Source organism: Vanellus vanellus (assembly GCF_965231255.1).
Source record: "Vanellus vanellus genome assembly, chromosome: 5".
Lineage (NCBI taxonomy): Eukaryota > Metazoa > Chordata > Aves > Charadriiformes > Charadriidae > Vanellus > Vanellus vanellus.
The window spans coordinates 31532547-31549676 of NC_138910.1; the positions used below are offsets into that span (position 1 = coordinate 31532547).

The 17130-nt window shown below is 43.9% G+C and overlaps 1 protein-coding gene across 1 annotated transcript; it reads left to right on the top strand.

Annotated features, from left to right (window-relative positions):
- Positions 1-841: 841 nt before the first annotated feature.
- On the top strand, positions 842-16279 carry ORC2 (origin recognition complex subunit 2). Its single transcript, XM_082484249.1, has 16 exons — positions 842-1255; positions 2279-2422; positions 2713-2799; positions 4088-4177; positions 4952-4983; positions 6189-6246; positions 7144-7328; positions 7918-8016; positions 9655-9764; positions 10924-11056; positions 11465-11561; positions 13230-13376; positions 13976-14147; positions 14472-14533; positions 15311-15429; positions 16062-16279. The coding sequence occupies exons 1-16, from the start codon at positions 1165-1167 to the stop codon at positions 16146-16148; spliced, it is 1713 nt and encodes a 570-aa protein (XP_082340375.1). The 5' UTR covers positions 842-1164; the 3' UTR covers positions 16149-16279.
- The last annotated feature ends 851 nt before the right edge of the window (positions 16280-17130 follow it).

The following is a 17130-nucleotide window of genomic DNA, read 5'->3' on the forward strand; positions in this document are numbered from 1 at the left end:
GAACCCCAGGCAGTCAAGATTCGGTACTGGTGAAGGACTAAAGCAAACGGGTTTTTAATAACCACGACCTCTACTGTATGATGTCCTTTGACCTGGGACCAGGGAAAATCTTCATTCTTAGACCTGAAGATGGCACGTATTGAAGATCATGTTATTGGTGCATGTAAGCCATTATCTTAACTGTCTTACTGAGCTGGTTAATACTGTTGACTGTTGTTGAAATGTGAAATGTAGTTACTATTGACTTTGTAAATATCTGCCAGAGATGAAATATAATTATTTTAAATCATTGTAAATAGAGATGTATAAAACTCGACACAATCTGCAATGCAGAAAAAAAATTATATATATATATAAATATATAAAGATGTTAAATAAATATTGTGCTGTTTCTGAACAGAAATGAATACTTTGCAAATTGCCTTTTTTTTTTTTTTTACGTTGATGTGGGTGTGTAACGCGGGGTACGGTGTGTTAACACGGGGGCTTTCACGGCGTGGACACCCACGAACACGCGAGTGCGTGGAGTGGGAGGCGGAGAGCAACCGCCAGGGCTTCCCTGTGCCTGGGAGGAGCGTTCCCCGTACCTGCTGTCGTAGTGAGGGCCGAGCGGGGCCGGGGCCGGGCCGTGAAGAGAGCTCTGTCCCGGCGGGAAGGCGGGGGCGGGCGGTTTCCGCCCGGCGCTCAGGGCGGCTTCGCGTCGCCACGGCAACCCCGGGCGCCCGCCCGACGGGGACGCGCTTAGCTGGCAGCGGAAGTCCTGCCCTCTCGCCGCTCCCGCCGGTGGAAGGCGGGGCGAAAAAGGGGGGCGTGGATTGGCCCAGGCACAAGGCAGTCAAGGCGCCGCAGCGGCGGTCAGCGCCCGCCTCGCTGTCTCTGAGAGTGGAGTGGCCCGCTGTCTGGCACGTGAACCCGCTTCCGCCTTCTGCTGCCGCCGTAGGGGGCGGCTGGGAGCCCGTGGCGAGGCGGCGGCGGCGGACCGGGCAGGAGCCCGAGGCTCGAATCTCGGGCCCCGGGGCCTGGGCCCTCTGGAGGGCGGTGCGGTGAGGCAGAGGACGTTTCCGACGGTTCCAGCCGCCTGCTGCCCTGCGGCAGCGCCCCCTGGCGGCGGGGCTGGGCGGGACCCCACGTGGCTGAGCCGGGGGTGCCTGCGGGGTGCCCGCCATGAACCAGCTGGAGGGGAAGGGCAGCGGTGCTCTGCAGGTGAAGTTCGTGCCCGACGAGGAGGTCCTGAAGCACATTGCTGACGACGCAGGTACAGCCGGCCCGGGGCAGCGCCCAGCCCAGCCCAGCGCCGCCTGCTGCTTCCCAGGGAGCTGGGAGAGGGGTCCGAGCAGCCGCGCCCCTCCCCCCCCCCCCCCCCCCCCGGGAAGGCAGCCCTGCCCCGACACCGGGGGCGGCTGAGCCCCTTGGCCGGGCTGCAGGCAGGACGACGCCTCCAGCGTCATTCTTCTCCGACTGTCTCTCTTCCGTAGTTTATTCCCGTCTCCGCCCTGGCGCATGGAAAGGGACAGCTGCGGCACCGTGGCGAGTGCCCGCAGCTGAAGGTGGCGTGGCTACTGGCTGTGGGGACCAGCTTCCCCGACAGCAGTGCGTGTGTAACGGCCTGGGAGAGGGGGAGCGAATAGCCTGGCTAACTTTCCAGCCCCTGACGTGGTTAAACATACACACAGAATCAAATCAGAGCGAGGTTCCAGGTGGTTGCTACAGGAGTCTTTTGCTGCAGTTTTAACTACTTGTAAGGTTTGGAACCTCTGTGGAGATGCTTAAAACTTGCCCGTACAAGGCACCGAGCACCCTGTTTCGCTGTTTGTCCTCCTTTAAGCAGAAAGTCAGACAGAGGCTCTCCAGAGGTCTCAGCCTAAATTCTCTCGTGAGTGTACTGACAGACTATAAGTCAGTTCTTTTCCACTTACTCCCCTTTGCTAGGGGAGATGGGGATGCTGAATACCGTCCACTCTGCATGCAATTTGATCCTTCTATGTGTGAGTCACGGCCATTTCTCCCAAACTGTGGAAGCTGGTGTGTGCTGAAATGGGAATCTTGACCTCATGGACTGCAGGAGCCAGCTTTTGTGGTAAAGGAGGGACTAATGGCTGTAGGGTCATCTGAACATCAGGGCATAGACCAGCTATTCTTTTAGTGGGACATTTTTTCAGCGTTGTATTTGTTTAGTGATTTGCACAACAGGAACTTGTTCTCTAAATGGTGTAGCTGCATACTACTGTAATAGAAATAACAAAATAGCAGGAGGTTAAAGCTTTTATTGCAATCCTAGGTATTAAACTACGGAAGGACAAGACTCAGCTGACAGCCAGTTTGAAGACATTTGTGAAGAAACTTGAGAGCATTTCAGATGACGAAGCTCAGGAGATCCTGGAAGAGAGGAATTATGTTGCTGCTCTTGGAATATGTGCCCAAGGTATTAAGTGGGGAAAACGTAACACAGCTGTGACTTCAGGAGATTCTTGCAGTGTCAAGGTTTTACAGTGTTGATAAAAATGGTTTTGAGGGCTGACCAGTTCTGGCTGTGCTTGTGGTAACAGAGGAGAGGATAACAATTCTAGGATTTTATTATGCTATTTATTTCATCACACCTGCAATATAAAAAGTTCTTTGAGCCAAATAGTAAAATGTTGCATTCCATCTTCCTTGGGTTGGGAACGTACCAGTGTTTTTTTAAATAGCTACAAGTAACCTTTCTTTTCACAGATTCAATGGGAAATGGCTCAAGTATAAGTGGTGGTGAAGTTTACTCATTCCAGACTCCCAAACGCTCCAGCAAAATGGCAGAGCTGGGTATGTTTTCTTCTTTCTTCTTTCATTCTTGCTCTGGCTATGGTCTTTTTTTAAGTACTTTGTTAACGTGATTTGTCACTTCAAAATATATGTTTGCAGTATTTCAGTAGCTTATATCTGGCTCTGAATCAGCCTTTCTCAGAAACAAAAGCACAGGGCTAGGACAAAGCAAAAGCATGGTAGGGATAAGAAGCACGGATAATAAATAAACGCATAAGAAAAGCAGATGTTTCTTAATGCTGGGAGAAAGTCTGTGCGTAAGTGCCAAAGGATGGCAGGGGTTTTATTTGTGTAACTTAGAAGGATGTGAGAATAAGTCGTTATGTAGCAGAGAGTAAAAAAAGGCAGTATTAGCTTTGTGTGTCAGGGGGTTACTCCTACTCAAAAGTGTCTGAGCATGCTTGCTAGGCTAACTGTGGACTTAGGAGAAGCAAGCAGAAAGTGGCAGTTCTGGAGAGGGTGGGCTGTTCTGGTTCAAATAAGATGCTTGAGTCCTGCTGCCACTACGTCTCTTCTCACTTGAAGAGTCTTTGTGTGCTCAGCACCATTTGAACTTAATGGGTGTTTAGCTGTCACAGCTACTGATATATCCTACTAAGGATGATCCAAGGGAGACAGGTCATCATTCTGTATCACTATATAGAAACTGTTTTCCATACCTCTTTACTTCTCTTCTGGGCTTCTGCGTGTGTTTCTTACACCTCCTTCTGCAGCAGGGTAGGTTTCACTGGTGCTCCCTCCTGGAGTTATGACTCAGTTTGAAAACTGAGGCAAGTCATACAATGGAGGGCTGGTTTTCTTGAGGGACTGTTAGGAGGATATGGGGGACTTCCATATTCAGATCAGTGATTCAACTTCAGCTTGTGCTGGTAAGTAGTAGAAAGAGGTAAATAGGATACAAGAACCCACCTCCTGGGAAACTGATGTGTTTGCTATACCTGCTGTTCTCCTAAGTCCAGTTGCAGTTTTAAAGGACTGAGTGAGCATGACCAAACATGGCTTTGATTCAAAGACACGTGGTCTCCCAGGAAGAAAAGCATGTTCTGCCATTACCCGAGCTATACTTGTAACATGAATTAACTGAGGAGTTCAGTGTTTGAAAATATTTGTTAAGGATTGCATTCGCCATCAGGGTTAGAAAAAAAATGGAAGTATCTGGTGTGCTTCCTGAAATAGCTAGGAAATTAATATTTAGAGAGTGTTTCAGGTGTATGGCTCCATGGCTGACTAGCCAGAGCTGGGAGCTTTGTACCTGACGTGAAACTTCCATTCCCCCTATTTCCTACAGCCTCTGAATTAGCCCAGACACCAGGACAGAGTGTTGCACCTGATCACTCTGAGTGCCCTGAGAAGACAGCCAAAACCCCTCAAAGTAGCAGTAAGTCTTGTGATGCTTTGGGGAACTGAATCTAAGTGAATGGCTGCTATGTTTCTGTTTGGGTGGTGGAGTGCATGCTTGAGTGCCAGCTTCTGTCATGCTTGAGTATTCTAGTCATCTTAACATTGTAGACTCAACTGCTTGGTATGCACGGCCTCTGGTTCACCTGAGTGTCAGATCTTTTATTCTGTCCTGCTGGTGTAGAGAAAACAGGAACTTCTCTCTCATCTGTTGCTGTGACTCTTAATGATTTCCTTTGTGTTCAACAGAAATGCTTGCACTTGAGAGAGTTATGAGCTGGGCTGATTTGTTGAACATCGAATGGGTAGGATTGTATGGGTGTTCATGTGTAAATTCACTTTATTATATAATATTCAAGTACCCAACGCTGTGGGGAGAAATACAGGTGGGAGAAGTCATTGCGGGTCAACACTGGCAAGAGCATGTTACTTTGTGCTCAGAAATGGAGTCTGGTGTGCTCAGGGAGAGGAGATGAGCTCATTTTTCAACCTTTTCCCTCCTGCTGATGGCCTCCCAAAGCTGTGACCAGAATTAAAAGCTTCCATCTGTGCTAATAAGATTGGCTGTCTTTGTTCTTTCCTTGCCTACCTGTGAAGAGCTAGAGGTTTCCCTCATAGGATTAACCACCCAGAGAGCCGATATGTTGGTGCAGTGTACCTTTGAATAGTGAATGTCTTATTTTTCTAATGGACCGTCTTGTACTGGTGTTGAAAATATGCAGTACTCTGAACAATGCTGTTTCTTGCTTTGCAGAACGTCCAAGTTCAAACAAAGTGCAGCCGAAGGTGAGTGATGACTCTACCTTGCTTGGGGTTTTTTTGGTGTGGTGTTCCCCCCCCGCCTTTAAAGCTTGAACTGGCCGATTACTACAGTTCTGGAAAGAAAGGACCTTGAAAAGCCTCATCCACAGTACAGCTGTGTAACTGGGCAGGAGTAACTCAAGTGAGAACCAGAGCTACTGTTAATCAGAACTATGGGATTTAGAATCAGTGGGCAAACAGTGGGTTTGACAGTTTAAGTAGCATGGGTGGAGACTATTCCCCTAATATGCAGTTAAACTCATAGCTTTCCAATTTCTCATCAAAGGAAGAAGCAGCCTTAATTGTACAGAGTACTGTTAGAACAAGAATTCAAGAAGTGTGGTGCTGTTCAGTTTTGTACTGTAACATTGGTTTATAAAAAATAAATTGTGATAATCGGGGGGGTGTAAGTTGATGTAATCTTTTGTGATGCTACAGAGAGAAACAGTCCAGAACTGCCAGCTGTGTTGGTTATAGAGTGCTGTGAAACGGTTGGCTTTCTGAAATGGTATAGCATCATATCAGAAATGTGTGCACAGCTTTTCCAGTGTAAGGTTCCAGGATGAGATATACCTGTAACAGATGCTGTTTTGGGATGCCATGTTCACTCCTTGATGATTTCATATCCACTTTGACAGGATTAACAATGGTGGTTCTTAAGTATTGCAGACTTGTTCTGGTGTCCGAGTCAGACGTGTGCTTTACACGTATGTAAGGAAGATGTGCCTTGATGAGCCCAGGCATCTTGGGTTCCCTGTGCTGTACTTCTTCTGGGCTTATATTCCAAGTGGTCTCCCATTGTTCTGGTAGTTGTTTTCATAGTGGACTTCCAAATGATTTGGAGTAGACAGTGTGAAGTGGAAGATGACTGCTCTGGGGAGCTGAAGCATTTCCAGTTTGTCATTGCTTTGTTTTGACTCTTCCTAAGGGGCCAATATTGGCATCTTGGTTGGAGATTTCACAGTTTTCTACCCTCCATCTCAGGAATTAAGTCCCTTTTGGAACCTAATCCTGCTTCCCTCTAGCTCTGAATGGCAAAACAAGAACTCTCCATACTTACTGCCTCTGCTTTCCCAGTTTCTTGTGGGCTGAAAGAGCTTGGAAATGTAACCTGATTCTACTCTTTGCTTGGCAGAGGGCTGTTTTACAGGTTTCTTCTTCTAATGCATGTTTTTTCTTTGCTCTTACAGAGTAAAAAGAAAGAATTTGTGTCTACCACACCTTACAGGCTCAGAAAGAGGCTAGCAGGTAAAGATCAACCTTTGCAGTCAGCTTCCACAGTCATTGAGGCACTGTGTTCAGAAGAGGGTGTTTCTCCTGGTGGGCTTCTGCCTCTAGTAGCAGTCTGATTGAAGCAATCTGATTCATCCTGCAGAGAGTGTAGAAATGTGCTTAAGGAAGTCTGCATAGACCTTTTCCCTACAACAGATTGCTACGTAGTTAAGGGGTGGAAGGGTTAGAAGCACCAAGTTGCTAAACTTCAGTAGCATGATGAAAAGAGACGAAACTCTCAGTAATCTAACCTATGCTGACACTTAGGTCTGGCACAATTGCTTGAACCAAGTCATAAAACTTTTTGATGATGGCTGGGACATTCACGGTAAAATATTTCCAATAACTGGTTGGCTCTATGTGTTCAGAATGAATGCAGAGGAGATTTTAGTGTGTGGTTGGTGTTTCGTGTTCTATTTCTTCTTTTGTGTTGAGAGACCAAGACAGCCAGATTCCAGCTGTGCTCTTCAATCAACATTGCTAACAGAGGTCTTTTACAAAACCTATTTTGCAGAGGGTGACCCAGAAGATACTCAGCTTGCATGATTGGCATTTGGGAAAACTGACATAGAGATGCTAAGAGAAATAGAGAATTTGATTGTCCATTTTTAGTCACTTTTTATGATAGGACTATGTTTCTTAGTATCAAGGAGCAAAAAACTTACTAAACAAGAATTTGTAAGCCTAGAACTGGGAAAGAAGTGGCTGTGTGTTTGCAGTCCTCTTAAGCATTGATGTTACTTTTCTGTGAAATATATTTAGGAATCACATGCTTGCAAAACATATAGAGAATGCATGTGAGAGCAAGATGGTGCAAAATGTGTTCTGTGTAAGAAGTTGTTGCTAGCTTTTGACCTTAAATTTATGCCATAGCTCCAGATCCCTATTTAGAAAGCGAGAGTGAATATTCTGCTTCCTGCTCAGAGGAGGAGGATGAGGAAGACCAGAAGGAAGTCAGCACTGTTTTATCAGGTCGAAAGACCCCAGCAAAAACTACAGCTGCATCTACGCCTCCTCCCAGAAACACCGTAGCCAAAAAAATTAAAGAGAGCAAGATGGTGAGTGTGCAGAAAATATACCCCTGAGCTAGCAAGCGTGAAGGAATGTTTGGTGACAATAAGCTCTCGGTGACCACATCTAACTGTGGAGAAGAAGGACTAGACTAATTTCAAATCTAATCAGTTGGGTTGGCTTTTGCTGTACTTCTGAGCAATCCCTCTTGGACAGGCATGATGTGAGCCTGTGGGCTAATCCAGTCTGTATTCTCAACAGCTCCCTTGTACTGAAAAGAGATGAAGAAATTGACTCCCGTAGCACCAAAAGAAGCACACATTACTTTCTGGCTTGGTGTTGAGCTGTGTTGTCTGTCTGATTTCCTTCCAGCAACAGTGATCCCCACACGCCCTTAGAATTATTGCTATGTTCTGCTCTCTCAGAATCACTTTTCTGTCTCCAGGAAATAATTGTCTGATTAGGCTAGCTTTGGCAGAATGCTACTGTAGAAGCCATTTTTGCAAATATCCTCTGGCTTTCTGTTCATCCTTGCTCTATGTCTTATATTGGCCATCTTCAGGCATGTTTGTGGGTGCAAAGGCAGAGGGGTAACTTGACAGCAGGACTGTGGCTGATCTTGCTGTCCGTTTTTAGAGCAACCTGGTGGAGGAATACTTTGAAGCTCACAGCAGTTCCAAAGTGCTCACTTCGGACCGAACACTGCAGAAGTTGCGGAAAAGAAGATTGACTCAGGTACACTTCGTAGTGAAGCACACAACTCTCGGAGCTTTTGACTTCTTTGATGAAGATTTCCCTCATCAAAAGTTCCTGATGTTGCTGTTTTCACTTTATCTTTGCTGATTACATTCTTGGTGGTAATGCTGATATAGGTAGCATTTTAAGCATTATGTCTCCTACTGCTGCTCTGAGCAGGGACAGTGCCCAGTTGTTTGAACTTGAGACAGTAGGAAAAATGCAGGGAAAGGGCACTATCAGGGGAGCAGATAGTTGAAAACTTCAGTTACCAGAACAGGTTGCTTTTCGGGGAGAAGAGAGAGAAGCAGAGTTGTAGAGATCTGCCTTAATAATTATCATCAAACCAGTATCTTTGACAATGAAATACTTTTAGGAATTAATACAAACTGTCTTGACTATTTACGTGTAGAGGAAACGGAGACAGCCCTTTTCATCTGAGTGTTACTCGGTCAAGCCACATGCCGGACTGGGACAGCTCTAAATGTTGTCGCCTAGTTTGCGAAATGCACTTTGTCCCTTTCCGGTTCCTGGGAGACAGGAATCATCTAATTGTGGTGACTGAATTACTGTATTTTTTTTCCATATGCCACTTCTACAAGACAGTTCAAAGCAAACAGCTGCATCCTACAGAGACAGGTACACAAGGACAGGTGCCAGGAAAGCATGTAAAATACTTGGAGCTCTTGTTTCTATGACTGCTTTTTGCACCTATCTGTGTTTTAAAAGATGGCATATATGCAGATTACTTGATGCCTGCTGTTGTCTGGAACTGCTACCCAGAGAAACATCTGGATTCTTAACAAGTTCTTTCATAACAGCTCTGGAAGGAAATCAAGGCTTTCAGTATTAAATCTACTGCTGGCTCCAAAGAAATTGAAGGCTTAGCAGTTCTGTCGCTCAATGTTTTATGCTTGTCTGATACATTGCAGCTGTCTTTGTGTTCTTTCCAGACTAAACTGTCTTCTACTGCAAGGGAGTGGAAAGCAAAGCTGTTAAAGTTGAAGAGAGAGGAAGGCCAGTGTAGATTTGATGCCATTTGTTATGCTACTGTGCTGTTTAAACATCAACATCCCAGCATATCTTTAAAACTGAATTAGTCCTTTGATTCTTGATGCTTTTGAAATAGTACTTTTTCTACATTTAGCTGTCAGCTGCATATGATTTCCTTTCTGCTGTATTTCTTTTTTAAGATGATGTTTGTGAGCGTTCTCATGTAGTGACAAACACCTGAACCATGACTAAGCATGTCAATTGGAGCCCTTGCTCCTGTGAGAAGCATTGTGATGTTGGTATCTTCCTGGTACAATGCTTGGTGCTGTGTAAGCTCTGATTGTGTCCATTATTTCAGTAGTGGTTTTCCTATACTCAGCAGGAAGAGATAAAACACAGTGTGATATCAGTTCTAGTCCTAGTCTGGCTGCCATTTCCCATAATAAGGTTACTTAATTGCTGTTTTGTTTCTCTAGTAGTGAACCTGTGCTTAGAGGGGTCTTCATGGAAAAAACCATGAATTGAGTGCACTGTCAGTGAAAACTGTTCTGCTCCCATACTAGAGGGGTATTGGTAAGGACTCCAGAGATATGTCTTGTTTTTTCTCAGCTTTGAATGACTGTCGTCTTACCTCTCTCAACATAGGAAACACTGCATGACCTTTTGAAAAAAGCTCCCCTTGCCTATGCTGCTGAAATTAAAGAGCTAAATCAGCAACATGAATCCCTGTTTTCCAAGTGGATGCAGCAATTACAGTAAGTATCCAATGAGAAGCATTGAAGAAGCCTAGTAAACAGGCACTGCCAATAAACTTACCCTCACGTCAACATCTTTTGGATGAGTTAAGGACTGACTTTTTTTCTTTGATTGATTGCTTAAACTAATGTAACCTAATTTTAAACTTAATACAATGTTTCCTGCAGACCAAATCATATCTGACTAACTCCTTGAACTGAATGCCTGAAGTGAAATGAAGTTGCATTCTGCCCGGCTAGTTTGTCTGCGCCTCTGTAAACCAAGCTAGAGGGCATTCAAAACCAGGGAACATGAATAATGAGAAAATGAGGAACATGAAAGACGAGACAAGTGTCCTTTGTGAACAATCAGTTTTGTTTACAGCATCATAGTTGGTAGTGAGTAGCCCACTACTTCAGTATGTGGCTATCCCCAGTGGTGTAGCAGTGAACTTTGAGTGCCTATGGTACCTAATGATCTATGCATGAAGAAACCTTAATGCTGTTGGAATCATTTGCAGTATAAATGTTATGTGGGTTTATGTGTATCTTCATGGGGAGGAGAAAAGAGTAAGCATCCAGGAAAGCAAATGGAGAACTGCAGAGAGCTGTGAGATTCTGAAACGCTTTAGAGAAGGCAGGTCACCAGCTCTGAAGTTAAGTGCTGAGTCAGGAGCAGATGTTGGTGAGGAGAAAGCCTCTTGGAAGCTTTGCAAGGGACTGGAGTATGAAGAAATTTGGGGTCCATGGGGAGTGGCAGAGCGTATGAGAAAGACATTAGCTTTGAAAGCTGGAGAGTTGCAAGAGGCTGAGTTCTCAGTGATCTGGGCAAATGGTTAGAGAAATATGTGGTAGGGTAGAAGGAACAAATCCGTAGTTGATACTGAAGTCCATAACAGTTGTTGAACACCTTACCTTTGCCCAATGCTATTTGAATGACCTGATACTCAGCTTTCCGGTCAAGATGATGCTTTTCCTGCTTCTCAAAAATAAACAAAGCTTTGCGATTCCCTACCATGTTCTCTTTATGCTTTCCTGCCTCTTTCTCTGTGGAACAATTAGGATAAGCAAGAGATATGAGAATAGTTTAATTTTGCTTTGAAATTGTGCCTGTGGATCAGATTAGAAAACCACTATGAAGGCTTGTTTTCATTTGGTGTATTTGCTCACTTTTCTGCAGCTTGGGTTTCAATATCCTGCTTTATGGACTGGGCTCAAAGCGTGATTTGTTAGAGAAGTTTCGTACCTCTGTCCTCCAGGATTCTGTTCACCTTGTGGTTAACGGATACTTCCCCAGCATCACTGTGAGATCTGTAAGTGTGGGAAAAGCTTATGGGTTTGTCTAATCGTATTGTGTTACAGATACCTCTAAAGTCTTTCAGTGTAAAACGTTAAGGAAACCTGCTGCATCCTATAGCAGCAGACTCTTGAATGAAGAGCAGTTCCTGCCTCTAAGAGTTTAAAGAAATTAGCCCATATGTTTTCCGAGGAATTGCAGTAATTCATGTCATTAATAGATACTCATCAGTCTAAAGCCTTATTTTATGTCACTGTTTTGAAAAGGGATATAAATTTTTGGTTTATGTTGACTGTTTGGGGGATTTGATGGTAAAAAATCAGATTACCTCCCTCATGACAGTCAGGGGCTCAGTTTCAGATTTTCTTCACTGGGTCCTTCAGTGCCAAAGCCCTTCAGAAGGGACTACTGTTTTCTTTTTCAGATTCTCAACTCCATCACAGAGGAAGTACTGGAGCATATAGGGACCTTCCGCAGCCCCCTTGACCAACTTGAATTCATCATTAAAAGGTTTAAAGAAGGTAAAATGACTAACTACATACATAAAAATGTTAGAGTGTACACACTGTTAGGAGAGCCTGGACACTTTCTTTCCTCCTAGTTTTCACATGTGCAGTTACAGTTTCTTAGTTCATTGTAGCTAGTATACTTTCTTGATTGTAATTTATGCCACATATATGAAAATATGTATATGCCAGGAATATATTGTGTACGTGATCCCAAGCTGTTACCTCAGTCAGTGTTTCACACACTAAGTTCTCTAGAAATGGAAGGAGGAAGGCGCAAGTGTTCTAACAAGATAGAGGCTCCTCAGCCCTTTGGCAAACTGAAATGCTCATCTCTCTTGCATTTAGCCTTTGTGCTTCATTTCCATGGCGTTTCTGTAGGCACGTGTTTCCTGGTGGAAGGCAGGATAGGTAAACTCCAGCTACATGAGGGAAGATGGTTCTTAGTGGCTGCTCAAGGACCTGATATAAACCTCGCTGAAATCAACAGAACAAAGAACTTGCAAACAATTTGGAATGACAGTTGCTGACAGATATCGAGTCCTTTGAGCTCCTCTGGAAAATCATGGCCTGAGGGTCTTTCCATAAATTTCAGTATAGGCTGTATTAAGGCTTAAATTTAGATGGTTTAGAGGAATGGTCATTTAAATTTAATATATGCGAATACTGATATTAAGATATTAAGGACAGCAGTGTCAAAGAAGCAGGTTAGAAATGGGTTCAAAAGCGAAATTAAATAGGTTTCACCACACTGAATACTTGCTGAAATCTTTTTTGAATGTTAGTTTTACTGCTAGCGTATACATATTCCAATTGCCACGGAATCTTGATTGTGCATAGTGTTGGTGTTTTAAGTGTTTACATTCTGTATTCCATCATTACCTTATGAGTATTTCTGGTGGGACTAAGTGGAAAAGACTGATTAACGGCATACCGACCTGAATCTACATAAATCAGTCTTGTGTAGTACGCTATAGCTGATCTGACTGAGAGTCTGAGGAATCTTTGGTTTCCATTGGCAGCCAAGTATGTAGTCATTTGCACAAAATCTGGCTACTGGACTGACTTTCTGGACTCAGAAAATAGGTGTTCCCATGGATAAGTACAGCAGCAACAAGCTAGCTGGAAATTTTAATGTCTACCATTTGCATTACCCAAGCTTTGCAGCTTCCTTTGAGGACTCAGTGGGAAAGATTTCCAGTGAAGTTAGTATGCTTTGGATCTGACCCTGAATAGAAAATACATTTTCATTGTGTGAGGAGGAGCTTAAGGATCCTAGTCATGTAACTCAAAAGCAGCTGAACAAACTGTGCTTAGACTTCCATCCTAAAATACATTTGAATGACCTTGAATCACAGGACTAGAAGTCATAGCTAAAAAGGCAGTTCCTGGTAAAGCCATGAGCAAGTGGAAAGTGGATTATAAGAAAAAAGGTTAAACTGCAAAAAAAGTAGCTGTGATGAGAACTGCAATACAGTGAATTGAGAAAAAGCCTTTTAGCTGCTCAGAAACACCAAGTGTGGGATAGAGATCAAAGTAAGCTCTATAAGGAAAGTGATTTGATGTTGGAGTGATGAATATGGAGCCTGATGGAATACTTGTCCTAGGCTGCACTGGGAATGGGGAACCACTTTGTGGGCAGTTTCTTTGATTGGTTCTCTGCTGTTTTTTCTGACCTTGCAGATTCATCTTTAGAGCTCTATGTCCTGATTCACAACCTGGACAGCCAGATGTTGAGAGGAGAAAGAAGCCAGCAGATCCTTGCACAGTTATCCTCTCTGCCTAGCATTTACCTCATCGCCTCTATTGATCACATCAATGCTCCTCTCAGTGAGTCCCCTTGGGCTGGGTGTACCAAAGAGAGAAGAGTCTGCGTTCTACTTTAGGGATGCTGAGCATGTTTCATGAGCTCATGTATTACTGTTGATGTGCAAAATAGACCTGGTGATGTATGTATGGCGGTAACAGCTAGAAGCCACGATTGGGATTATGGCTGTGTTGAACCAAAACTGTATAAAGATACTGAGAACTACTAGTCACTGATCATAATATACAAATAGACTCCAAGTTTCTGGCATCCTTTGATTTAGGGACTTACTGAAATGGAAATCGGACGTTATGTCTGTCATTGCATCTAAACAATTTTGTTCATCAGCCAGAAGTTTCTTTGCACACTGCTGATTCTGGAAGGATTTACAGTATATCCATGAAGCTGGTATGAAAAAGGGATGTGTGCAAATGTTTTGTTGCAGAGTATTTGTCTTGCTTGAACTGCACGTGTCTGGGTGTAGGTACTGTGAATTACACAAGTGTACATTGTTTCCTCAAATCCTACAGTAGAACTAAGTACGTTTTAGTATTGCTTATTTAACACCTTAGAAAAGCTAAATCTCCCAATTCTGCCTGCTCTTCCTTTTTTCTCTGTCTAGTGTGGGATCAGGCAAAGCTAAGCCTCTACAACTGGCTTTGGTATGAAACAACCACATTTAATCCTTATGTGGAAGAAACATCTTATGAGAACTCGCTTCTAGTACAGCAATCTGGATCTTTGGCTTTGAGCTCCCTAACGCATGTCTTGCGCAGTCTCACTCTCAATGCCAGGTAACACACTGTTATTTGTACTTCATAGTAGCACTTGCTGAGGATCCATTCCTTACTGGGTTACTCTGGTCTCCACCTAGCAGGAGGTAATCCCTGTTTTCTGACAACAATGTTCAAGAAGAAGATGGTAGGACCTGGGTTCCAATTGGTTGGTTACTTTAAACGAACAGTGTTTGGATAGCAAGCCTTGTCCAGTGATGAGATTCATTCAGAAAGTCCTGATCACGAGGGAAAAGTCAGTTAATCTTTTCTAATGATGAGGTTTGGGGGTTGGGTTTTTTTTATCCTTTCCTTTTGATTTTCCTCCCTCTTCCTTTCACTTAGGGGGATATTCAGACTGCTTGCTCAGTACCAGCTGGAGAACAAGGACAACCCATCTTATCCAGGTATGTACCCTCCTTTTATCATCTGTTTGGGGCGTTGCCGTTGCCAGCTCAGTCACAGTGGCTCTGGCTTTTGGTATGCAGGTCGCATCACCAGCAACAAAAGTGCTGTAACTGTTCGCTCACTGAGACTCAGTGGCATAGACTATCTTTCTAGTGGTGCTGTGTCTGACTGACAGGAAATCAATAGACTGGCTGGTTCTGAAGGACCGCCTCTTACTGTTGTCTGCTTTGATGTTTAGACGAGACTGAGACCATTCATGTGGGACTGTGGAGTTAAAATTTTGATTAAAATAAAGGAAGAGTATGAATTTGCATAACTAGCACTTAAAGGACCAGGGAAAGACAAGAGATTCCATTCCCGTGCTGTTCCTATCGGAGTGACTTCTGATGTCTCCCTGCTATCTCGGATACAGGTGGAATGTTCTGTCACTGTCTGACAGATGCTGCAGGGGATATGAATAATGTTAATGGTAAAGAAAGTTGGAAGTAAGATAGAGGAGTCGGAAATTAAGAGAGATTAACCATGTTGGGAAGTGCATTTAAAGCACTCTTAAAGTTCTGTTAGGCAAATAGGGTGACTGGAACATTAATTCAGCTGTTTTCCATTAATTACTGAAATATTAGCTTGGCTGTATACTTGAAAGAAGTGACCATGTTACTGGAGCCACTGCAGTCTAAGCCAACGCAGTAGGTGGAGATAATGTGCGTTGTTAGACCTGGAAAAATCTTACAATCTTACCACTTCAATTTCTTGTTCTTGCTTTTTTCTATCTCCAGGGCTTTCTTTCCAAGACTTCTATCAGCAGTGTCGGGAGGCTTTCCTTGTGAACAGTGACCTGACACTCAGGGCACAGCTGACAGAATTCAAGGACCACAAACTCATCCGGACCAAGAGGGTGAGTTGAGGGAAGAAGATAATTCTGGGTATTCAGCCACCGTAAACAAAAAAGATGCTTACTTGCTACTAAGTATCCCTAAGACACCACTCTGCAGCTCACAGTGAGGCTCTATTGTTTGAAGCACCTAGGAACTAGCAAAGGGCTGAAATTCTGTAATTGCAGCTTTTTTCATGCCTCCCATTTGTCAACATCTTTTACGTGGATAGCGGGCTGTAAAAATGCAGTGTGCTTTGGTTACTCAGCAACCTACAGGTCTCCTCTTCCTGAAGACCTTGAGAAGTAACGAATGCTGGAGCCTGCCAGTCTGCTTCCGATAGTCACCTCTATTTCCACGATGGAAGAATGCAGGCTGGTCCTAATAATGAGGCAGTATAGTGTTGAGGAGCTGTGTAGTGTCAGACTAGCATAGGCCACCAGACAATTTCTCATGTACTGACTTTTCTCGGTATTTGTGCATTTCCAGTGTTGCTCTAGTGAAATATTCCTGGTTTTTAGCAATGTAGTCCTGCTGAACGCCGGCCAGCTCTCACCCAGGCTGTACATAAACGTTAGCATTGCAGTGCTGTCTAGTGGCTTGCATTGCACTGTGCACTGGTGTTAACAGAATGTGTATGCATGTCTGTTCTCAGGGAGCTGATGGTGTGGAATACTTATTAATTCCTGTAGATGACAGTACCTTGACCGACTTCTTACAGAAAGAGGATGAAGATGTGTAACGTCTCTCTGTTCTCAAAGCATCTACGGCAATTGCTCTCAAGGGCTGCTGGAGAGTGGCCTATACTCAGCTTGCCCTCCTTCCAACCCCAAGGCTGCTGGACTACTTACTGAAATGTAGTAATTGTTATGAATGGTGCTCGTTGTTCAACTACTTCAGGTAGTTTGAAATGATGACTTCTGTAAGCAAGGCATCTCTTGCTCTGTAGTTGGATTTGTCTGCTTTGTCTCTTAGCTCAGATGATGCCTTCTTCATATCTATGCAGCCAAACTTACAGCCAGAAAAACAAACTCGGTAAGATTGTGCCTTCTGCTCTCTACCTCACCAGGCATGAGGGTTTGATTGGAGCAGTTTACTTGGGAAGTGCAAATCACTAGATGGTCAGAGCTTTAGTTTGTACCAGTGGTGCAACTTTTCTCAACTGAGTTATTTCCACTACTCCTTCACCAGTTAGACAAGACTAGCTTCCGGTGTATGAAGAAGCCAAGATTTATAATGCTAAGAGACCTGCCTTGACTGCATGAGGAAAGGACAATACTAGTGGGTTTGGGACACTGTGAGTAACTTATTAAATTCTGGCAATAGAACTGAAGAACTTGCCCCCAACCCAAATCCTTTTATAAGAGTTAGATAACCAAAATTGTGATGGACTCAAGTCATTGCTTGTTGGTAAGGGTGAGGGAATCCAGCTTCTTTCATCTACTTTCCAAGTTGCAATCCAGAAATATGAAGAGGCTGTTTATTTTTTAAAAATGTGATTGTATATATGTATTTTTTACATCGGGAGTGTCCACTGATCCTGGAGGAGGCCTTAAATGCCACTTATAAGCTCTCCCTTTTTTTAAGCCCTTAGAGGTTGGGAGACTGCTGAAGTTTGACAGCTTTTCTTCACTTTTTTCTCAGGTATGTGGGAGTAAGCCCTATAGTTCCATCAACTGTAGTCTGCTAGTCAGACTTCAGGCACTCTTTATGTCTAATATTTG

What these genes read in the sequence shown, in the direction of transcription:
- ORC2 (XM_082484249.1), top strand. Translation starts at nt 1,165, where the DNA reads ATGAACCAGCTGGAGGGGAAGGGCAGCGGTGCTCTGCAGGTGAAGTTC. An exon ending in GCACATTGCTGACGACGCAG is followed by an intron (nt 1,256 to 2,278) that starts GTACAGCCGGCC and finishes TTGCAATCCTAG; the next exon opens with GTATTAAACTACGGAAGGAC. An exon ending in TCTTGGAATATGTGCCCAAG is followed by an intron (nt 2,423 to 2,712) that starts GTATTAAGTGGG and finishes TTCTTTTCACAG; the next exon opens with ATTCAATGGGAAATGGCTCA.